This window comes from Onychomys torridus, chromosome 21 (genome assembly GCF_903995425.1).
Source record: "Onychomys torridus chromosome 21, mOncTor1.1, whole genome shotgun sequence".
Classification (NCBI taxonomy): Eukaryota; Metazoa; Chordata; class Mammalia; order Rodentia; family Cricetidae; genus Onychomys; species Onychomys torridus.
This window is the reverse complement of record NC_050463.1, coordinates 23,067,629-23,089,613: the sequence shown is the minus strand read 5'-3', so window position 1 is coordinate 23,089,613 and position 21,985 is coordinate 23,067,629. Positions and strand designations below refer to the sequence as shown.

Genomic DNA, 21,985 nt, shown 5'->3' with positions numbered 1-21,985 from the left:
TTAGTTTGTAAGCTGAGAAGAGTATGTCACTGATGGTTGCATAGCAGTGTGAATGTTCTTAACTCTAGTGAGTGGTGTATGACTTAAAGTCACCAAGGCAGAATGACATTAACAATATGGCGGAATCAGAGATTTCCATCGTTCATGGTAATTCACGGCCAGAAATAGCTTTATTGTAAACCAGAAAATCAGCATCCTATTTGGAGGGAAAAAAAAAGGCATTTCTCTAGGGAAAATAAATTGGAGTGGTATTAGCAATTGGCCTGATTTTATGGGATTTAAAAGTGGCCAACAATCCTAGGACTTTCCCTTTAAGAGGAAAATAAGTAGAGAGAGCAGAGGATTCCACAGGAAGGTTGGAAAGATCTTGATGTCTGTCAGTGGTGAAGGCCGTCCTCTGAAGCCAATCGATAAAGGTTGGAAGAGGGGATGGCTCTAGAAATACATGAACAAAATGTAAATGTAATACTGTAAAGGGAACAAAATAAATATTCAGGTCCTTGGCCCCGTGAGATGGAGATTGATGAATTACCTGACAAAGAATTCAAATAAGGATGGTAACAAAGTTCAATTAAACAAAGAAAACAATACTGAACCAAATAACAGGCTTAAGGGAGTCACAAACCATAAAGAGAACCAAATTCTAGAGCTAAACAACGACAGAACTGAAGGGTTGGAGAGACAGCCCTCACCGCAGTCAGATCATACGGAAGCAAAGGGCACATTCATAAACCTGTCATTTGAAATTACAGCCGTGAGAACAGAAAGGAAAAGGAAGGGGGAGAAGCAGAGGACACCCTTGTGACATGTGAGGTTCCATCAAATAGAATGATAGCTGCACCATGAAAATCACAGAAAATTTTAAAAAAGAACAGAGGAAGAGAAATCTTAGTTAAAGAAATAATGGCGGGGCTCAAAGAAGGCTCGAAGTGGGCTAAGCACACTGGCTGCTCTTCTCAAGGACCCAGGTTCAATTCTCGGCACCTGTGTGGTGGCTCACAACTATTTGTAACTCTAGTTCTAGGGGAATCTAATAACCTCTACTGGCCACTCTGCAGGCCCCAGGCACACAGGTGGTGCACAGGCATAGTTGCAGGCAAGACAACTATACACATAAAATAATATAATAACTTATTATTATTATTATTATTATTATTATTATTATTATAAATTTAAAAAGAATTAATGACAGGAAATTCCCCAATCTGGGACTAGAGAGATTACTCAGTGGTTAAGAGCACACACTACTCTTACAAAGGCCCAAGTTTGGTGCCCAGCATCCGAGTCAGATGGCTTACAGCTATCAGTAATTCCAGCTCTGTGGAGATCTGTTGCCTCTACGTTTTGAGGGCACCTACACTCCCATTCAAGTGCACATGCTATACTTCTATCAGATAAAATAATCTGTAACAACAATAACAACAACAACAACAACAACAACAACAACAACAAAAGTTGTAAGAAATAAAAGGTCACTGATGATAGAAGGGTCAGTTCATCAAGAGGACTTAACAGTTAAAAATACTGTCTCTCTCTCTCTCTCTCTCTCTCTCTCTCTCTCTCTCTCTCTCTCACACACACACACACACACACACACACACACTCACGCACACATCTGATATTGGAGTGTCTGACTTTATAAAGCGAATATCAATAGCACTGAAGGAAGAAATAGGTAGCCATTCAGTAATAGTAGGGGACTTGCATACACCACTTTCAACAGTGAGCAGATCATCTAGACAGGAAATCAATGAAGAAGCAGCAGATGTGAGCAACACTATAGGCCAAATGGACCCTGCAGACAGATGTGGAGCGTCTCATCCAATGGTGGCAGAGTAGGCATTCTTCCTGAGCACCCAAGAGACATGCTTCCAGGACAGATAACATGATCGGCTAGGCAACAAACCTTAAGAAAATTGACATGATATCATCTTTTGTAACCACAATAGTAAGAAATGAGAAATCAAGAATAGTAAGAATACGGGCAAAAGAGGAAATTTTGCCCCCAAAATGTTTTAGGGCAGAAAATCAATGTATAAAACACAATTGTATTTCTTTACACTATAACTACACCATCTATAACAGAAAAGAAGGAAAAGACCCCCCCACACACACTTACAATTGCATTAAAAAGGATAAAACAATAAATTTAACCAAAGGGGTAAAATAGCCATACACTAAAAATTGTAAAACATCAACATAATTGAAAAACACACATAAAAGGGAAGCTTACCCCACATTCATGGATTAGAAGACTGATTTTTGCCAAATTCTCCAAAAGTGGCCTTAAGGCTTGATGCAGTTCCTGTCAAAGTTCCAATGTTTTCTACAGAAGTTCCAACATTAATTTGGAGCCACAAGAGACTCTGAAGAACAAAGATGGAGGCATCACACTTCATGATTTCAAAGTGCATTATAAAGCTATGGTCATCAGACTCTGTGGTTAGTCCGAGCATGAAACCAGGCTCATAGATCCATGTGACAGAATAAATATCCCACAAATGAATCTACACACACATGTACAACTGATCTTGCACAAGGCTGCCAAGAATGTGAATGGGGAAAAGATGTTTTTTTAAAAATAAATAATGTAGAAAAAATGGATACCTATCTGTGAAAGAATAAAATAGAATGCATTTTGTTGTATTACAAAATCAACTCAAAACAGGTTAAAGAGTTAAGACCTCAAAACTGGAGGGCTTGACAGTTGGCTCAGTGTTTAAGAGCACTGCTGCTCTTTCAGAGGACCTGGGTTTGATTCCAAGCACCACATGCTAACTAACAACCATCTACAACTCCAGTTCAATGGGATCTGTCACCTTCTCCAGGCTTCCATGGGCACCGCATGTACGTGGCACACATGTAAACGTGTAGTCCAACATTCACACAATTAAACAAAACCGAAAAGATCTCAAACTGCAAAATGCTGGAAGAAAAGAAAACTTCTTGGTAGTTGGTCCATGCAGTCACTTTTCAGATATGAAGCCAAAAACACAGGCAATGTGGGCAAAAATAAAAAGAGAGAGGGAAAGCAAACACCTTCTATCAACCAAGAAAAAACGCCAGCGTAGAGCAACCTATGGGAAGGGAGAAAATGTTTTCAAAGCATATGTATGCCTGAAGATGGTAATATGCAAAACGTATAAGGAATCAGAAAACTCGGTAGCAAATGAAGATATATAAATGGCAAGCATATGTATGAAAATGTCATTAACGTGGCTAATCAGCTATTGGGAAAGTGGCTTCAAAAACCATGAGATAACAGCATGCTATGCCTGTTGAGACGGCATTTAAAAATAAGCAACATATGTTAGAAAGGGTGCAGAGGAAGGGAACATTGGTACACACTTTATGGGAAAGTAAGTTGGGGTCCAGCCACAAAGGAAAACAACTGGGATCCCTCAAAACTTACAGCTACCCAGCTTTATTTTACCTAGAAGAACTTGAGATTTCAAAGTGATGTTTGCTTACCTGTGTTCTCTGCGGTGTTGCTCGGGATAGCTGAGATATAGGGACGGGACAGTGTGGATGTCCACCAACGGATGAGTGACTGTGTGGTGTTTTACTTAGCCCTAAAAGAGAAGGAAGTCTTGCCATTTTCAAAAACGCGATGGACCCGTGAGACACGCTAAGTGTAAGAAGCCAGACAGGACAAAGGTGGTGGTGTGTGATCTCAAAATAATCAAACTCATAGGAACAGAAAGTAGCACTTCCTGTGTTTCTTGGAGTTGGTAGCAGGCAAAATGAGACAGAAGTGAGGGGGGCATAATGCTAAGGTCTGAATAGAATAGGTGACATGCTCAGCCATACAATGAATCTTAACACAATTAAGATTTAGCTTTGAACACCAACAATGCACATTGAGCAGAAATAAAAAAGAATGGGGCTAAGCAAAGTAAACTCCTATTGACAAAGGAAAACAGTCAACATAAGGCAATCCATATAAAAGGAGACAATGTGGGAATGAAACTTTATTATCTTTTGTAACCACAGTGACATGAAACTAGAAATCAATATCAGGAGGAAAATAGGAAAACTTGCCAAAAAAGGTTTTAGGATAGAAAATCCACATGTAAAAATCAATTGCATTTCTCTATACTAACAACACTATCTAGAACAGGAAGCATTCCCGCTTACAGAAGCATCAAAAAGACTAAGATACTTACCATGAGCAATGAGTAGGGTTCCTGTGGAGATGTGTACAATATAGTACTGTGGGAAACAGTACTATATTATATGCTTGTGAGAGGGTAGATCCTGAATGTTTTCAACACACACACACACACACACACACACACACACACACACACTTACTCCAGGTAACTATGAACTTATGGATATGCTAAATGACTTGGTTATGGTTATTGCACAATTGTATATGCATGCCAAGACATCAAGTTAGGTGTCTTAAACATATTTAGCAAAACAATGAAGACAGTGAATTTTATGTTAACAGTATTTTACCATAATAAGCATAGCTGGGGGAAATCCAGCAATTGCTACTTGGCCACTTATTTTCTGTTAACACTGGTGTGGGAAAGAAATTTAAAAACATACTGTAACTTCTAGCTCACAACTTGCTGGTCCTTCTAAAGAGAGTCCGTGGACAGGAACCTTTACCAAGCGTGGGCTATGGGCCCATTCAGTCCTAGTGACAATTCTGGGGATATTGGTGACCACCTGTTATACAAATGAGGAAATACATGCTTGAGTATTTGAATTTGTTGCTGTAAAGTCACAGTTGGTTCAAAGCTAATGTCTGGTTTACACACATGCTACTGCTTACACACATGTATTCAATGCACTCCCAAGCTCCTTCCAGAATTTTTAGCATAATGTTACAACCTTGTAGTTTAAAAACAACAACAACAACAACAACAACAAATCACTGATATTCACAGCACTTGAAAAGTCATGCTGGAAAAGGAAGAAAGCTTAAATTGCTCAAACCATGGTGTCTTTCTCAGTCCAGAACAGTGGCTCTCAACCTTCCTAATGTTGCAACCCCTTAATGTGGTTCCTCCATGTGATCCCTCAACCATAAAATTATTTTTTTTGCTACTTCATAACTGTAATTTTGCTACAGTTATAAATTGTAATGTAAATATCTGCTGTTGAGACCCACAGATTGAGAACCACCAGTTCAGGCATTTGTACACTCAGGCAGACATTAACAACACTGCTGAACCCATGCACTATTCAGATAGCATCTGTTTTGACGTTACTGACCTCTCTGAGGTCTGTCTGTTGCGGCCAGAACAAGAGTGACCAGGTGACTGCTGGCCTGTCTTTAGCCTGGATGGTGTTCCCTGTGGAAAGGAAAAACACTGAGCATCGTCTGAGCAGCTGCCTGTATTGGGGGAAGAAGCCAGAGTGTGAGGTGGGGTTCTGGTCTGCTCTGTTTTCTCTTTAAGGATGTCCCCTTTCACAATCCTTGCTTTCTCTGAGCTGGGAAGAAAGGAGAGGACTCCTGTGTTTTGTGTTCTCCTGTCTCCTGTGAGAGAAGGTGGGAAGGGAGAAGCCAGGGCTGGGGAGAACATGAGCTAGGTCTGACATCTCCCATAAGCCACACAGAATCACGCTCCTCAGTTTTAAATCCTCAATGCCTGCCAAGCCCTTCACTGTATGCTGTGATGGTTCACGGAAGCTGGAAATTCCTGTATTTTGTTGTTGCTGGTGGTGTTGTGTTGTTATTTGTTTGCTTTTGACAGGGTCGCACTGTGCAGCCCTGGCTGGTCTAGAAACTGCTATGTAGACCAGACTGGCCTTCAACTCAGAAGCTAGCCACCACACCCAGCTCTGTTTTGTTACTTTTACTGTAGACACAATGTAATAGCCACATTAAAGGCGCTTTAGACGTGACTTGGCCTGGCAGTGCCCATCTGCCACCTCAAGCTAAAAGATACCTTTCACTTTTGCCCAGGATTATATTATTCTTGTCTGGGCACTTGTGATGAATTAATTTCTGAACTGTTCACCATTCTGCATCCCTGTTCTCTCTCTGCCGTGATGACTGCCAGCCATCGGAGATGCTGGGCACGTGAAATGAAACTCATCTAAAAGGAGATGTGCTGTGCATCTGAAGACTTACTGACCAAAAACATATGTCAAGATGGCATTGATAATTTTCAAGGAAAAAGTTTCAAAGTATTGATTATATGCTTAAAATATTAAATATGGCTGGGAATCGACTTCAGGTGGTAGATGTCTGCTTAGCATTCACAAAGCTCTGGGCTTGAGAACCAGCACCACATAGAACTGGATGTGATCTGTCATGCTGGTCATCCCAGTACTTCGGAGATGGAAGCAGAAGGGTCAGAAGTTCGAGATCATCCTCAGCTACACAAGACGTTCTGTCCAAGCTTGGGCTATGTAAGACCCTGTATGTATATATGTATATAATATTTATATGTTTATATATAGTATTAAAATTAACTGCCTCAGTTTACTTCTTACTATGACTATTAGGAAATTTGAAATTATACGGGGCTTGCATTGTGTTTCCCCTGGTCTATGCGTCACAGATTTAACCACTCCCGCTCATCCTTCTTCCAGTACACAGACTAAGGCTGGGTTTTCAGATGGCTGAGGCTCTCAAAGTCAGGAGAAGCCCCCCAAACTTACTGTACTTCCTTGATTCATTCAAACCCTGAGCCCGGTAAAGGAAGCGACGAGGGAAACATTCCTTTCTTCTTAGCACCCACTTCCCTCTGAGATGAAATCTCTCTGACAAGAACACAGCTGTTGCTCTAGCCTGGGACACTGGGGTTGATCTCCCCCTGGGAAGAGTCCTTTACTTTCCGTTCATGGACCTCTTATGGATTTCCAAGTCGCCCTTCAATGATTTAGAACAGTGCACACTATCATGACCTGTCAGCTGGAGAGTCTGAAGTGTCGGAGGTATTGCTGTTACCGACTTATCATTGACATGTCACATTCTTACAAAGAAGCCACAGCCTCCGTGCATGAGGAACTTGAGTCGGGAACAGGGAGGGTGACTCTCTGACCTATCAGGAAAGGACATAGAGGTGTCCTCAAGAGCCAAGGATGGAGTCAGAGAAGACAGCTGGGATGTTTCACTGTTTGCCAGGCTGGGGCCGGGAGGGCTAAGTAGGTTTGGGGAGGGACTTCAGGCAGGAGTTGTAGGAATAGGAGGGTCATGAAAACAGGCACAGCAGTGCCATGGAATACCTTTAAGGAGGACAGAGGTGACTGGGGATCCAGGGCAAGGGGAAGCCGCTCATGCACTCTCGTGGTGTGATACGTACACTGGACACTGAAACCCTAGTCTCATGCACTGAGGGACCACGAGAGATTGTTCTCATCTTTTGGTTGTCAAAATTTGGAAGTTGGCATATTGGCAGAACATTAAAGCTATGTAACAAAAGTGGGCCAAGCATTTTATTTCTAAATAAATACATATATAATGGCAAATAAAACACTGCCACCAATTTAAAACAACATAAATTGAGAGTAGTGATGCATACCTGTGATCCTAGCACTTAGGAGGCAAAGGCAAAAAGATCACAAAAGTTTGAGGTTAGCTTGGTCTAATTGCAAGCTCCAGGCCAACCAGGTCTACACAGACAGACCCTCTCTCAAAATGAGAATTGCACAAATATAGCATGGCGCAGGAGAAATGGCCTCTTACAGATCTTCAGAGGATCTGGTTCTGTTCCCAGCACCCATGTGGTGGCTCACAAGCATCAGTAACTCAAGTTCCAGGCTATCTGGTGCCCTCTTCTGGCCTCCATGAGCAATAGACACATATGGTGCGCATACATACGTGCAGGCAAAACACTCATACACATAAATAAAACTACATACATCTTTCTTTTTTTAAAGCAATATAATTATCATATTGTAAAAGGGAGGAAGATGCAGAGACAAATCTCAGGTTAAGGTGTGCACCTTTAATCTCAGCTCTCGGGAGTCAGAGACAGGCGATCTGTGGGTTCAAGGCCAGCCTGGCCTACAGAGCAAGTTCCAGGACAGCCAGGACTGTAACACAGAGAAACTCTGTCTTGAGAAAACAACAACAACAACAAACACAATTTCAGAAGTCTTTAAGTTCCATTTGACTCATTTATTTTTTATTTTTTTATGTGTGTTTTGCCTGTGTGTGTTTGTATACTACGTGTGTGCCCACAGAGGCCAGGAGAGGGCGCCAGATCTTCTGGAACTGAATTTACAGATGGTTGTGAGTCACCATGTGGGTGCTGGGTATCAAACTCAGGTCCTCTAGAAGAGCAGCCTGTCAGACACCATAAATGATCACATAGTAGATTAATCCAGCAGTGGCACACAAGTGACCTGAGGTCTGAGAGAAGAGTAACATGGAGGTTCTCAATCTCTTCAGGAGCCACAGAGCTGGGAGTCTTGCCTAGGTGCACAAGAATGGATAGGAAAGTGGGAACCCATCGTTGGGTCATTGTCCAGGCAATGGTTCCATGGTTCTGCTTGTCTCTTTGTCCATGTGGGTTAATCTGCGATGGCCACTTAGGGTATAGCCTCCTGGTGTGTGGCAATGGTTCTGTCTAATGAATATGAGCAAGTGCCAGGGGATGACTCATGGACCAGCACTGAGGCTCATGGGGTACTTTCCCCCACAATAACCCTATGAAATACATGCTGTCATGTTTCCACTTTTACGGCGGAGGGAACTCAGGCATAGGTTAAATGATTCACTAAATACACATAGTTGTAATTCAAACCCATGTCCTGCCCATCTTCAAAGCCTGAATCACAGCTCACTCTTGATTAACTGATTTTTATAGCATCTCGTGCTTGTCATGGTTCTCCCTTATTTAACCTCCAGCGTGGGGCCCTGTGACTCAGCTTGGAACTAGTTCATCCCTGTCAGCATTCGAAACAGCAACAATTCCCTAGACCAAAGGCTCCGCTCCTCACCCCGTGGAACGTATTTATTTATATACCTTATTCTATTGTTTTTAGCATCATTAAAGTGGCTCTCCTTGGCCCTGTAAGAAGCTAATTAATCACCAAATATAGACCAGGACTTGTTCTTTTCAGCCCTCTGTGAGTTTCTTCCCTCATTGTGCGATGCCATCTGGAGCTATGAGCTCATGCTTTTTGTGTCCCTATGCAGAGCGCCAGATTCACCGTTTCCAAGCCCAGAAAGCAGGATTGGTTTCAGAGTTTGCTTGTGTGGCTTCAAAAGCACTGGAATCTAACGCCTCCTTGTGGATTTTGCCAGTATCACTCCTGAACATCACCAGAGGGAACTCCTGTCTTCATCCTCCTCCTCCTTCTCCTCCTCCTCCTCCTCCTCGTCGATTGTACATGAATAGTTGCACAGATCTCCTTTTTTTTTTTTTTTTTTTTAATCTTAAGGCCTTAAGATTAAAGAGCTTTGGTAAGGCATTGAACACCAGCAGGTATTTTTCTGCACCATTTTTGTTAGCTTAATTCATAGACTGTGGGAAGCCAAACATTATTATTATTATTATTATTATTATTATTATTATTATTATTATTACTATTACTATTACTATTACTATTATTATTTACTCCTGCAAATCTGTTTGAGTTTGACTGTGACGGTGGAACAAGTATTTAAGAGCAGGACATTAGAAGTCTTATGGTTGGTCTCTGACGTGGCTTCTGCTCCATCCTTCACTCACACATTCTCTTCTAAGTCTGCTGAAGTCCAGAGTCTCTTTTTCCCTGGGGAGTGGAACACTGGGAACGTAGGACATTTTTTTTTATGCTCTGAGTTTAGGATGTCAGGGCCTCACCACCAGACCCTTAATCATTGAGATCTTCGAGTGCTGCTTGTATTGAGATCTGGTCCCTTCCCTTGACCCCTTCTCATGCTTGAGTCAGCATCCTTGGCAGTTAAGTTTAGACTTACATCCAAGGGGAGGGAACTGTATCTGGTAATGTATGTGCCACTTACCTCATTTCTGGTACCAGCAGGGCAGCCAGCTGCTTGCCTTCTTGCTGTACTCCCACCTCCTGGGGGTCCTGTCTGCTACTGCCAAGGGGCAGAGGAGGGGATTGATCCTGGGAAGGTTTACAATGACTTAAAAAAAAAAAAAAAAAACAAACCACAGTTTCCTAAGTGCAGAAGTTGTTTTAAGGCCAATCTCTGTGAGGCTGAGAAAACTGTTTTTTGTTTCAGTTTTTTTTTTTTTCCAATTCTGCACCTCATCTCCAGCATGAAGCAGCTTCTAAGAGACGCAGGTGGGGAAAGCCAGGGAGCCAGCCAGTGTAATCTCCAAATAACATGTATAGACAGGTACAGAAAATACACAGACAGAATCTTCCACCACGAAGCAGCTTTGTTTCCAAAAGTGCTTGTGTCCGTACTAAGTTGGAAAAATCAATTTTTCATACTGAATTGACCATATATTTTAGAATAGTAACAACAGTAGAAATCTGTATTGACTCACATGAGTTTCTAAAAGTTAAAGAATTCAGCCTGTCTAACAGCAAACACATTGAGACTTGCTTACTTCCTTGTACTGTGGCCTCAGGCTAATTATCTAGCTGCCAAACTTCAGACTTTTTCTGTTGGGTGGAAATAATTATACCTGGGGTCACTGATGAGTGTCGGTTGGATTCTTTTTGCATGTGCATGTGTGTGGTGTGTGGTATGTATGTGTCTCCCATTGTGCAGGTGCAAGTGTGTGTGCATGTGTGTAGAAGCCAAAGGTTAATGTAGGGCATCTTCCTAAATTACTCTCCACTTTCGATACTGAGGCAGAGTACCTTACTTGAACGCAGAGCTTGCCTATTTGCACAATAGTTCAGCCTGTCAGCATGCACTAGGGCTCCTCTCTCTGTTTCCCAAGTGGGTTACAGGTGGGCCGCCACACCCACCCAGTATTTATGTAGGCATTGAGGAGCTGCCCCAGTCATCAGGCTTATGGGGCAAGCCCTTGACCTGCTGACCCATCTCCCCAGCCCCTCAAGTGGGTTTTTGTCAGATGCTTTTTCTGTGTGCTGGAATGATCAGATCATTTCTGTCTTCTATTCCATATATGGTATGCTGCATACATTGAATTTTGTATAGTGAACCAATTTGTATTCCTGAGAAATATCTCATTGGGTCATGCCGCATGGCTTTCTAAAATGGTGCCAAGCTCAGACTGCTAGTATTGTGAAGGAATTTTGCATAAAATATATTAAAGAATATAACGTATTTTCCTGGGACTGGGGAGTTGACTCACATGGTAAGTATTGGTAAGTGTATGAGGACCCAGTTTTGATCTGCTGAACCCACGGGTTTGTTTTGTTTTGTTTTGTTTTTTAAGAGCTAGGTGTGATGGTGAAGGTTGTGATGATGGTGAAGGTTGTGATGATGGTGAAGGTTGTGATGGTGAAGGTTGTGATGATGGTGAAGGTTGTGATGATGGTGAAGGTTGTGATGATGGTGAAGGTTGTGATGAAGGTTGTGATGATGGTGAAGGTTGTGATGATGGTGAAGGTTGTGATGATGGTGAAGGTTGTGATGATGGTGAAGGTTGTGATGATGGTGAAGGTTGTGATGATGGTGAAGGTTGTGATGATGGTGAAGGTTGTGATGGTGAAGGTTGTGATGATGGTGAAGGTTGTGATGATGGTGAAGGTGGTGATGGTGAAGGTTGTGATGATGGTGAAGGTTGTGATGGTGAAGGTTGTGATGATGGTGAAGGTTGTGATGATGGTGAAGGTGATGATGGTGAAGGTTGTGATGATGAAGGTTGTGATGGTGAAGGTTGTGATGATGGTGAAGGTTGTGATGATGGTGAAGGTTGTGATGATGGTGAAGGTTGTGATGATGGTGAAGGTTGTGATGATGGTGAAGGTTGTGATCCCAGCACTGGAAAATGGAAACAGGTTGATCCCTAGAGACTTGCTGGCTAGCAGTCTAGCTAGTCTACTTAGTGAGTTCCAGGCCAGTGGGAAGTCCTGCCTCAAAGAAAGAAAGAGTGTGGTGGAGGGGAGGGGAGGGAGGAGGAAGGAAGGACAAAGGGCAGATAGTATCGAGGAGTGACACCCAAGGCTGTTTTCTGATCACACATGCAGGTCCACACATATGCACTCACACATGCACCCACACTTAGACACACATAGCTTCCTTTCTTATGATGTCTTGGTTTCAGATCCAGGTAGGAGGCATATTCTCTACTTTTGTTTGGTTTTTGTTGTTATTGTTGTTTTGTTTGTTTGTTTTTTGAAGAGTCTGAGGATTGCTGATTCTTCTTTAAGCATTTGGTAAAACCCATCAGTCATGTCTTGGGTAAGCAGAACATGTTTTACCAAGTTGATTACGAACTCCCTCCTCCTCCTCATTATAGATATAGTCAGATTAGATTACCTGTTGCCTTGAGTCAGTCTTTGTGTTTGTGTCTTCCTGGGAATGTCTTCTGTCCAATCTAATGCTACTGTCTGGCAGGTTTCCCCAGTATTTATTTGTCAGATTAACTTCCTTTCACTGTCTGATTTTTTTTTTTTTAATTTCACTTTGCTTTTTTAATCCTGGGAGTCTACCCACTAGAGATTAATTTGTATCTGTGAGGATTCTCTAGTTAACAGCTGCCAGGGGTTAAAGGGCTATCACACACTCATGCTGCTTTTACAGTTAGTGTCATGAGATGCGTTTACTTGCGCAACCGGCAGTGATAGCTGACCCTGAGTGAAGTATGTTTTGTTTGTGGCTGAGTTTTAAGAGAGGAAGGATGCTGTTCATAGGATTCAGAAGGCTTTAGAAGAACAGACCATAAAGTCATTCAATGAAGGCACTGGGCAGGAGGATGAGGAAGAGGGCTGAGGATAACGTAATGGTTAGATGAGGCCGTATCAAAACTTGGCACTGGCCAGGCCACCAGAAGAGGGGAAGAAAAAAATGTCTTTTCCATCAAGATGAAAGTCTTTCTCAAGGTTCATAATTCAAGTCAGCAACGTTAGGGAGTGACCTCAGCCACTGGAGGACTTAAATAGACTTTTGTTTGGCAATTACAGCTATGCCCTAAACCACCATGTGACTATGGAAAAATTGTCTTCTAGTTTCTAAATAACACATATACTAATGAATTTTTTTGGATGAAACTTAATTGAGAGTTTGAGACTAGACCGAATTTAGACAAGGCATTGAAGTGTTGATTTAAAATTCTAGGCGGGTTTTCTTCATCCATTTGTACATTTCAGCACATGTTCCTCCTGAATAGCTTTGTGTTTAAGTCGTACAAACTCATCCAGTATTGAAAGGCATTTTATATACATATATGTATATATGTATATAAAATGCATTTAAAATGGAATGTGATTTTAAAATCTATTTTAAGGTTTTGTATTTTGCTACCATGAGTTGCCTATGTTAATGACAATCATCAGGATTCCTTACCCCTTTCCCATTCATTCCCTGGTTTAGGATAAATTATTTTGCCTTGGGCTCCAGAATTCTATTCCAAATGAAAAGGCTAGCAAATCATATTTCTTGTTTCTTTCAAGGTATTGCACAGCGATGCACCGCTATCAAGTACCACTTTTCTCAGCCCATCCGCTTAAGAAACATTCCTTTCAATTTAACCAAGACAATCCAGCAGGATGAATGGCATCTCCTCCGTGAGTATTTCTGGGAAAGGGTTAGAGAAGAAGAAGAAGAAAAAATTCCCCACCTCCCTCTTAAGTTTGGATGGAAAGTTGTTTATCCTATGTGCCCTCTAGGCCCTGCTGAACTTGGTCAAACACTCTAAGCATCAGTTTGCTATGTTGTGAACACACTGTGTTCACAAATTCAAGTGTGAGAAAAAAAAAATCAGGTGTCAAGCTCCACAAGACAGGGCTGTGTGCCTGTCGGCCCGAGTGGCATTGCTAACTAACTTGGGGTAGCTGAACATTCTTTCTTTCTTTCTTTCTTTCTTTCTTTCTTTCTTTCTTTCTTTCTTTCTTTCTTTCTTCCTTCCTTCCTTCCTTCCTTCCTTCCTTCCTTCCTTCCTTCCTTCCTTTCTTTCTTTCTTCTTTTCTTTTTAAAGTTTTAGTTTTAATTATGTGTATTGTGAGGGGGGTATGTGCATGAGAGTTCAGGTGCCCGTAGAGGCCAGAGGCATCACTAGATTGCCCTAAAGTTGGAGTTACGGGTGGTTGTAAGCCACCCAACAAATGAGTGCTGGGAACCAAGCTCAGATCGTCTTCAAGAGCAATATGTTCACCCACCTATCTTCCTAGCCCATCTCAGTTTGTTTGTTTATTTGTTTAACCAAGTTAGTGGGTTTAAGGACTTGCCCCGAACATTATACCTCCATTGCTCTCAATTTTTTTCTTTATATAATATTTATTTTAGCTACTGTGTTCAGCTCAGATCATTGTATTTCTGCTGAAATACCTTTATGAATGCATGTCATAATTTTCTCAGAGGGTGTCTCTTATCTCTACACCTCAGTGGAAAGAACTGCTCTCTTTCGCTGTCAAGGAGATGCGGAAGTCTAGATAAGATCACACAATGTGAAGCTCAAAAGGGTGGATATTGACCTGGAAATTGTTGATTCAAGCTGCTGAGGGGTGGGCGGCATGTGAAAGCAAAACCCAGACACTGAGTCCCTTCCCGTGCACCCCAGAGTCAGAAGGCAGCGTTGCAGTCTTTCCCAATGAGCAAGCAGTGAAGAGTACTGGGGTCATGTTGTTTGGTGGAGAAAGCCACTGTAGATACGGTCTCATTCTTCTAGTAAATTGTCCTGTAGAGCAAAAGGCTCTATCCCAGTTCTCACTACAAACATGGAGGCTCACACATCGCCACCACAGTGGTCTAATATAAATATTGATGACAACTTTAGGACTGAGAAAAATTACTGGATAAAAGCCAGGCAGTGGTGGCGTACGGCCTTGATCCCAGCACTCAGGAGGCAGAGGCAGGTGGATCTCCGAGTTTGAGACCAACCGGAGTGAGTTCTAGGATAGCCAAATCTATAGAGAAGCCCGGTCAAAACAAAAGTCATTGGATAAAACATGCTTCATTTTCTGAGAGCATGATAGACTTCTTGAAAGTTCTTTCTTGCTGGCAAATTTGAGCAAGCACTACTCAGTAGACCATTCAGTCTTATCTGAGTGGTCTTTCTTAACCCCTTATCAGCACATTTGACAGTCTTTGTCTTAAGTATCTGTGAAGACCAGTCTCATTATTACTGACTTTGGCCAGATAGAAAAATTACTGCAAAGGACCTCATCTCTTTAACTTTCCAAGTTTGGGCCTCTTTACCCAGTAAGGCAATGATTGGAGCATTAGCCTTGGGGGAGTTTCCAAGAGAAAGATGCTTTCAGTGCCCAAGTGAGTAGTACCTGGCTGTTTCTAAGAGAGCCATGCTTGGTGATCTGTACCCCATTTCCCTGTGTGGAACTGGTGCCGGGCCCCTGTAGATTGTCTCTGATCTTTGTGGTTTTTGTAGTAGTCACAGAAGACAGATCTTTCACATCTCAGGGACTTGGGATGTTATAGCAAATGACTGAATTATTATTAGTCCGTCTCCATGTATGTGGCCATCTCCAAGTTCTTTGTTATATGGCCATCTCCAAATTCTTTGTAGCCTTGTACCCTAACACTAAATTCAGCATATTTAAATTGTTACTATCCGTAATCCCTTATTTTGTGATGTATATTTTCTCTTCTGACAGGAAAAAAAAGGCCTTATTTTAATTCAGATTAAAAGATTTAAAAGCAATGAGATGGAAATAAGGACTCCCTTTGAAGAAATAGGGAAATCCAGCTGGGCAGTGTTGGTGCACACCTTTAATCCCAGCACTCAGGAGGCAGGGACAAGTGGATCTCTGAGTTCAAGGCCAGCCTGGTCTACTGAGTGAGTTCCAGGACAGCCAAGGCTACACAGGGAAACCCTGTCTCAAAAAACCAATCAACCAACCAACCAATCAAACAAAAAAACAAAAAACAAAAAACGTGGCTAAGATGCTGTGGCCAGAATTGGAAGCTACTGTAGCCAATCTTCCCTCCACGCAGTGCCCCTAAGATCATTCCGCAGCAGCAGAGAAACCCAGCTGTTCGCCTGCACGTGTATTTGGTTGAGACTTGTTGCCTGGCCTTAAGGCCAGCAGGTGTGTGCTTGGGAACTCTTGTTGTAAGAAGCATCGTAGACTCCAAGCACCTAGGTCCGAGCTCTTTTCAGTTGGCTTTCTTCCGAACAAAGAGAGGAGCAGAAGCAGGAAGGACAGAAGGAAACAATGGAAAAATCAACTAACCAGGAGGCGGGCAACCTGAGTGTTTCGAGTGGAACAACATTTCTATATAGATCAGTGATTGTCAACCTTCCTAATGCTGCGGCTCTTTAATACAGTTCCTCATGGTGTGGTGACCCCCCCCCCCCACCATAAAATCATTGTCATTGCTACTTCATAGCTATAATTTTGCTACCATTATGAGCCGTAATGTAAACATCTGATATGCAGGATATCTGATAAGTGACCCTCAAATGGGTCATGACTAACAGGTTGAGGATAGCTTTTTTATATAGATGCTGCCAGTTGGGCATATGGTGGAGACTTGTCCCGTGGGCATAGTCTCTTTAGCCTGGGTAAATAGGTGAATTGGTGCTCTGCTTGTAAGACTTGTCCCATGGGTTTAGTCCCTTTTTAGCCTGGGTAAATAGGCACTCAGCTTGTGAGACTTATATTTAGTGGTGGGAGGGTGTATATGAGCGGCTACTTATCTCAATCACGCCCTGTAGGCTCCTGCTTCCTCCTCCGTGGTGGCTTCACTTGCTTCCATTTTTCTTACATACCTGTTGAAAGTAGACAGGAGTCCTAGGAACGAAAAATGCAAAGCTCGTTGGTATCCGGGATGCTCAGACAAAACCCTCTTGTAGTACAAGCTTGCCTTCTAGGCTTTTTCTTCCAAAGAGGGAGAAGCTGGGTTAATAACAGCCACCGTGGTGCGCTGACCTTCGTCTGGGTTGCTCTTTGAAGGCCGAGAATGTGTCCCTTGAATCCTCCTCACCCACTTTCCTCTGTTTCGTGTTTGTTACTCACGTTTACCCTGGGGTTGTCCTCTCTGCACTGACTTCCCGGATACAGAGGGGGTACACTGACATTGGTTACTCATCCCAGAGTGAGAGTCCCCCAGATCCCCACCCCCCACACCCCCGTGGGCCCCGGGCCTGCCTGTTTCTTCCCACAGTGCACGTGGAATGTGTCCTCCTGCCTTTTCCATCACTTCCCTGTCCCTGCCTCCGATTTTGACTGTCTGTTTCTGTCTTGAGATCAGATCTAAGAAGAATAACAGCTGGCTTCCTGGGCATGGCGGTGGCTGTCCTGCTGTGTGGCTGCATCGTGGCCACTGTCAGCTTCTTCTGGGAGGAGAGCCTGACCCAGCATGTGGCTGGACTCCTGTTCCTCATGACAGGTATACTGCACACCATGGGTGTGCTCTCTGCGGCACGGCATTCGGCGCGGGCGGAGCACATTCCTTTTGTTTTCACGGGTGGGAAGAGAGCAAGCAGAAGCAGCTCACCCAGCTCGCCTAGGAAATACACAATTCGAAGGGAACAGTGTCCCAAGGGCATTGCCTATTTTCCCAGGGTAGCATTAATGGGTCAGAGGAAAGTGTCCATTAGGGCCGGTACTGGTGCTGGGCGGCAGTGGCACATGCCTTTAATCCCAGTACTTGTGAGGCAGAGCCAGGCAGATCTCTGTGAGTTTGGGGCCAGCCCGGACTACAGAGCGAGATCTACACTGAGAAACCCTATCTTAGACACAGTTTCTCTAGCACCCAATTTTATCGTGGAGAGACATAAGAAATGGTCTGTGATAGCAATAACAGCTGTGAAGAAGATGAGCAGTGTACAGTTGGGTTGGGTGATGCTGAAGCAACAATTTCTGAGTTAAATCATGAGAAGCAGGTGGCCGGAAGTTGGGAGAGCACCGTGGGCTGAGGAAGCCACCAGCTCTGGACTCTGGGCAAGAGCGAGGTGAGTGTACTCCGAGCAATAGAAGGAAGAGAAACAGGAAAGAAACCACACAAGGTGGGAGCCATGGTCAGGGACCAAATCCTTAGAGATCTCTGAATGAAGAGGAGAGCATGAATTTGAAGTAAAGGTGATGGAAATTGCTAGGAGGTTTCATCAAAGGATGACTTTACTTAAAACCTAAGGGGTATGGAGACATGGTTAGTTTTTTTTTTTTTTTGGTTAACAAGTGAAGGATATTTCTGTCTAAAAGGGAGGGGGGAGTTGGGCCAATGACTAGCTGAAGGTGGCCACAGAGAAGAAATGATTTTCTTTGCAGCCTTCACCAGGAAGTAATGTTGTGAATACTAAGAGAATGCCAAATCAAGTCTCACAAAGTTGTCCCAGCTTAAAAAACCAACACAACTCTAGGTGGCCATTTCCACTTCCCCGAGGTTGCGGTACTCAAGTGACCATGACAAGATTTTTCCCCCCCATTTCTTCCCTCTGTTATGGGGGATTTATCAAGCCTGCGTCTTGGCGGCAACATGCCTGCAGGGCTGACCCCACCTGGTTTTTTGCTCTATTAGCATACACCAAGTGCATGAAAGAATGGGTTACGTCGTGGTATTTTCGTACACGTCCACGCCATCTTCTCTACGTTTCTCTCAGCGTCAGTGGGAAGTGGTGCTTTCATTTCCAGGGTCTCACCTCACAGCCTTGACATGACAAACAGCCTGCTTCTTTTTTTCACTCAGCTCCACTCCTTCTCCATGTAGTGCCTTGTCTCTGGACTGTCATAAGCACCCCCGACAAAACATTCAGACAGACCACGGACTCTGCATCCTTCTGAACAGAAAGCCAAGTTAGTTCTTCCAGGTTTAGTGTAGTGGGAGAGCCAGTGACGTAGTTCAGGAAGGCTTGAAGCTGACTCCCAAGGTTTGGAAGAGGGATTTGAACCCTTAACGCCAGACTCTGGGTTCATGTCTATGAGCAGCCCAGACAAAGTAACCAAATTGTTCAAAGATTCTTCTAAGCCTGGCTGGGGTTTCATAGTCAGTAAAAATCTTTTCTCTCCCCTTTGTGACTTGCACCCCAAGTTTTTGGTTTCCAGCCCAAAATACACCAAAGAATTGTAGTTTGCTTCCCTGTAGCAATGTGTTTGTTGTTTATTTGTTTTGCAGATAGAGTGTGTCTGGCTATGTAGCCCTGGATAGCCTGGACCTTGCTATGTAGTCCAGGCTGGCTTTGAACTTGTGGCTGTGGTGCCTCTGTCCCCTGAGTCTTGGGATTGCAGCTATACCTTGCCTTGGCTGCTTCCTCAAACTCCTGAAAAGCCCCACACCAAAAGTCACAGAAGGATTATTTTATTTTAAAGGCCTTTTTCTTTCTTTCTTTTTTTTTTAACTAGAGGTGAAGCATGAGTAACTAAGGATGTTCAGAATATGAAACAGCCGTTAGTATTGAAATAAATCACAAGGCCACACAAGCCAGGCCTAACCGTTCTGGGGAGGCCAAGGAGATGGTGTTTACAGAAAGGAAAGTGAAAACCCAGTGTCTTGTTGTCACACTGAAGAACTGACAGTTTCCAGAGTCCTGTGTTCTTCTGTCACTTGAAGTGGGGTGTAGGGAGGTTCCTCTTGATTTTGTTGCTACAAACCATGCCTCCAAATTCCTCCCTGGACACCAAGATGGTGGTTAATCCAACAGATGAGATAGCTTGGCTGGAGCGCCTTCACAGGCAGTGTCGGGTAATAAAAACACTGAAGAGTTAAAAGAATTGATTTTAATTAAGTAGGCTGCCTTCAGCAGCTCTAGACAGCAGCCCTCCCACAGACTTTTGATGCTAAACTTAGCCCCTTCTAATATGCTGGCGTCTTCATTCTCTGCCTGAACTGATTAGCAAGCCCTTCAATGGGAACCCCAGTGATGTGACAGCTGAGCTGTTAAGATGCAAGGCACAGAATAGCCTTCCTCCTTCAACCATGTTGTCCATGGACCAGCTTTGACGACTTGAAGGTGGAATGATTCCTTCTGGACCATCAGTCTGCATCCGAGAGCTGGGCTGCAACCCCATGTGCCCGACCCCTACTCTCCCACCTTGCAAGGGTTTCTGGAGAAGGACCTGGGGCATCACGTTAGACCTGTGATTATCACTCAAACCCAGTGGCATATGTAGAGGACTGAGTCAGTGAGACCCTCCTCTAAGCCCCTGCAACCTAGAATAGCAACCTAGAGTGCACTATTCTCAGTGTGGTGTGAATGAGTACTCCATCCACATTAAGTGAATGAAGCATCTGGGTTGGGGAGATCTCTGACTCAGCAAAGAGATTGCCCTGTGTGCGCGCGCGTGCACACACACACACACACACACACACACACACACACACACACACACACCAAAGCCTGAGGGCCTCCATTAAATCCTCAGAACCCACATAAAAATAGAATTCTGAATGTGGTGGTGTGTGCTTGTAATCTCAGGTGGGGAGGCAAAGGCTGAAGAGTTTCCAGGGATAGCTGACCAGCCAGCCACGCCTACTGGGTGAGCTCCCAGCCAATGAGAGCCCCTGTCTCAAGGAAGGTAGAGAAAATTTCTCAGGGTTGTCCTGAGACCTCCATAAACAGGTGCACACTCACACACTCAAGCACATACATGTAGACTAATGCAAAAAAAAAAAAAAAGAGTAAACAAAGCATTCTGTGAGATGGCAACAGTAATTTAGTTGTCATTGTTGCCATTGAAGGGTTAATTTGTTCAATATTTTCAATTTTAGTATAATTTTTATCTGTTATGGAATTTTAATCTGTCTTTTATTACGTTTTTAAGTTGTGTGTGTGTGCACGTGCACGTGTGTGTGCGCATGCGTGCGTGCGTGTGTGTGTGTGTGTGTGTGTGTGTGTGTGTGTGTGTGTGTGTGTGTGTGTAGTGTGGTGTGCCACCGTGTAGATGTGGAAGTCAGAGAAGAGATTGCAGGATTCAGTTCTCTCCATCACCATGTGGCTTCCCAAGATGGAACTCAGGGCTGGGCAAGCAGCTTCATCTGCTGAAACCTCTCCCTGGCCCTTAGCTATTTCTTTTTAAATACACCGGAAGTCTTCCTATTTGAAGAAAGCTTGTATTCCATTTTCCTCCCTGGGTGCCGGTCTCACTCCCAACTTATGGTCCTTCAAAGGCTGAAGCCTTCTGGATGAGCACACGGCATGTCATGTGACACCCCCATGCTGACAGCAGGGTGCAGGAAGCCCCTCAAAGCATCAGGAGCAGCCAGCACTCACCCTGGCCTGACCCTTCCTTTGCGTCCACACATCTAAGTAAAAGGGGTCTGCTGTCGTAGGTCTTATCCTAGAATGATCTAGGCTGTCCATCAACTACAACCCTAAGCCACAGACACTTGATACATTATCTGAAACCCTGGGGACTCAATGTGTTTTGGAATTCAAGATCTAAATATTTTATATTTGTAAGAGCATGTGGCTGGCACACATGGCCTCTGTTATCTAACATGTTGGCAAAGTCTGGGGCATTGTTGCAAAATCAAATACATTAACATTTCTGCAACAAAACTATATGAATAGTCACACTAAGCAGGGCCAGTGAGGTCCTCAGGGCAGGGCAGACTTTGCCTCTAAAGGAAATGGATGCCATATTGCAGAAAAAGACTAGTTTTGGTGGTTTTTTTGTTGTTGTTGTTTTTTGTTTTTTTGTTTTTTAAAGAAATTGCAGATCATGGATCTTTTCATTGTGTTTGTTTACTTATGTTTTATAAGTTTTGTCTGTCTCCAGTAGGCCTGCCACATCATTTAGTTAAGATGACAGAGGTGAGGCTTTTTGAGTTAATCTATGTGAAAAGGAACAAGTCTTTTTTTTTTTTTTTTTTTTTTTTTTTGCTGAAAGGGCGAAAAGACTGGAATGATGGGCAGGCTATCTTTTGAATGCACAGGGAAAAGAAAATCGATGTTTATGCCTCTGGGTGTTGTAGTCAGTTGTTTATCAAGCAGGCTAAGCAGAGGGAAGCAGCTTCTACTCTTGGACCTTTAAAGCACTTCAAAGGAGGGAGGTCAAAAAAGAATGGGCCTTGGTTAGCCTA

At 43.4% G+C, this 21,985-nt stretch overlaps 1 protein-coding gene across 1 annotated transcript in view; it reads left to right on the top strand.

The window, feature by feature from the left end:
* The window catches only part of Tmem178a (transmembrane protein 178A), a 59,196-nt gene that overhangs the window by 28,828 nt on the left and 8,383 nt on the right, over positions 1 to 21,985 (top strand). Inside the window, exons 2-3 of the mRNA XM_036171333.1 lie at positions 13,459 to 13,572; positions 17,216 to 17,353. Of these exons, the coding sequence (XP_036027226.1) occupies positions 13,459 to 13,572; positions 17,216 to 17,353 (252 nt within the window). The remainder of the gene's footprint in view (positions 1 to 13,458; positions 13,573 to 17,215; positions 17,354 to 21,985) is intronic.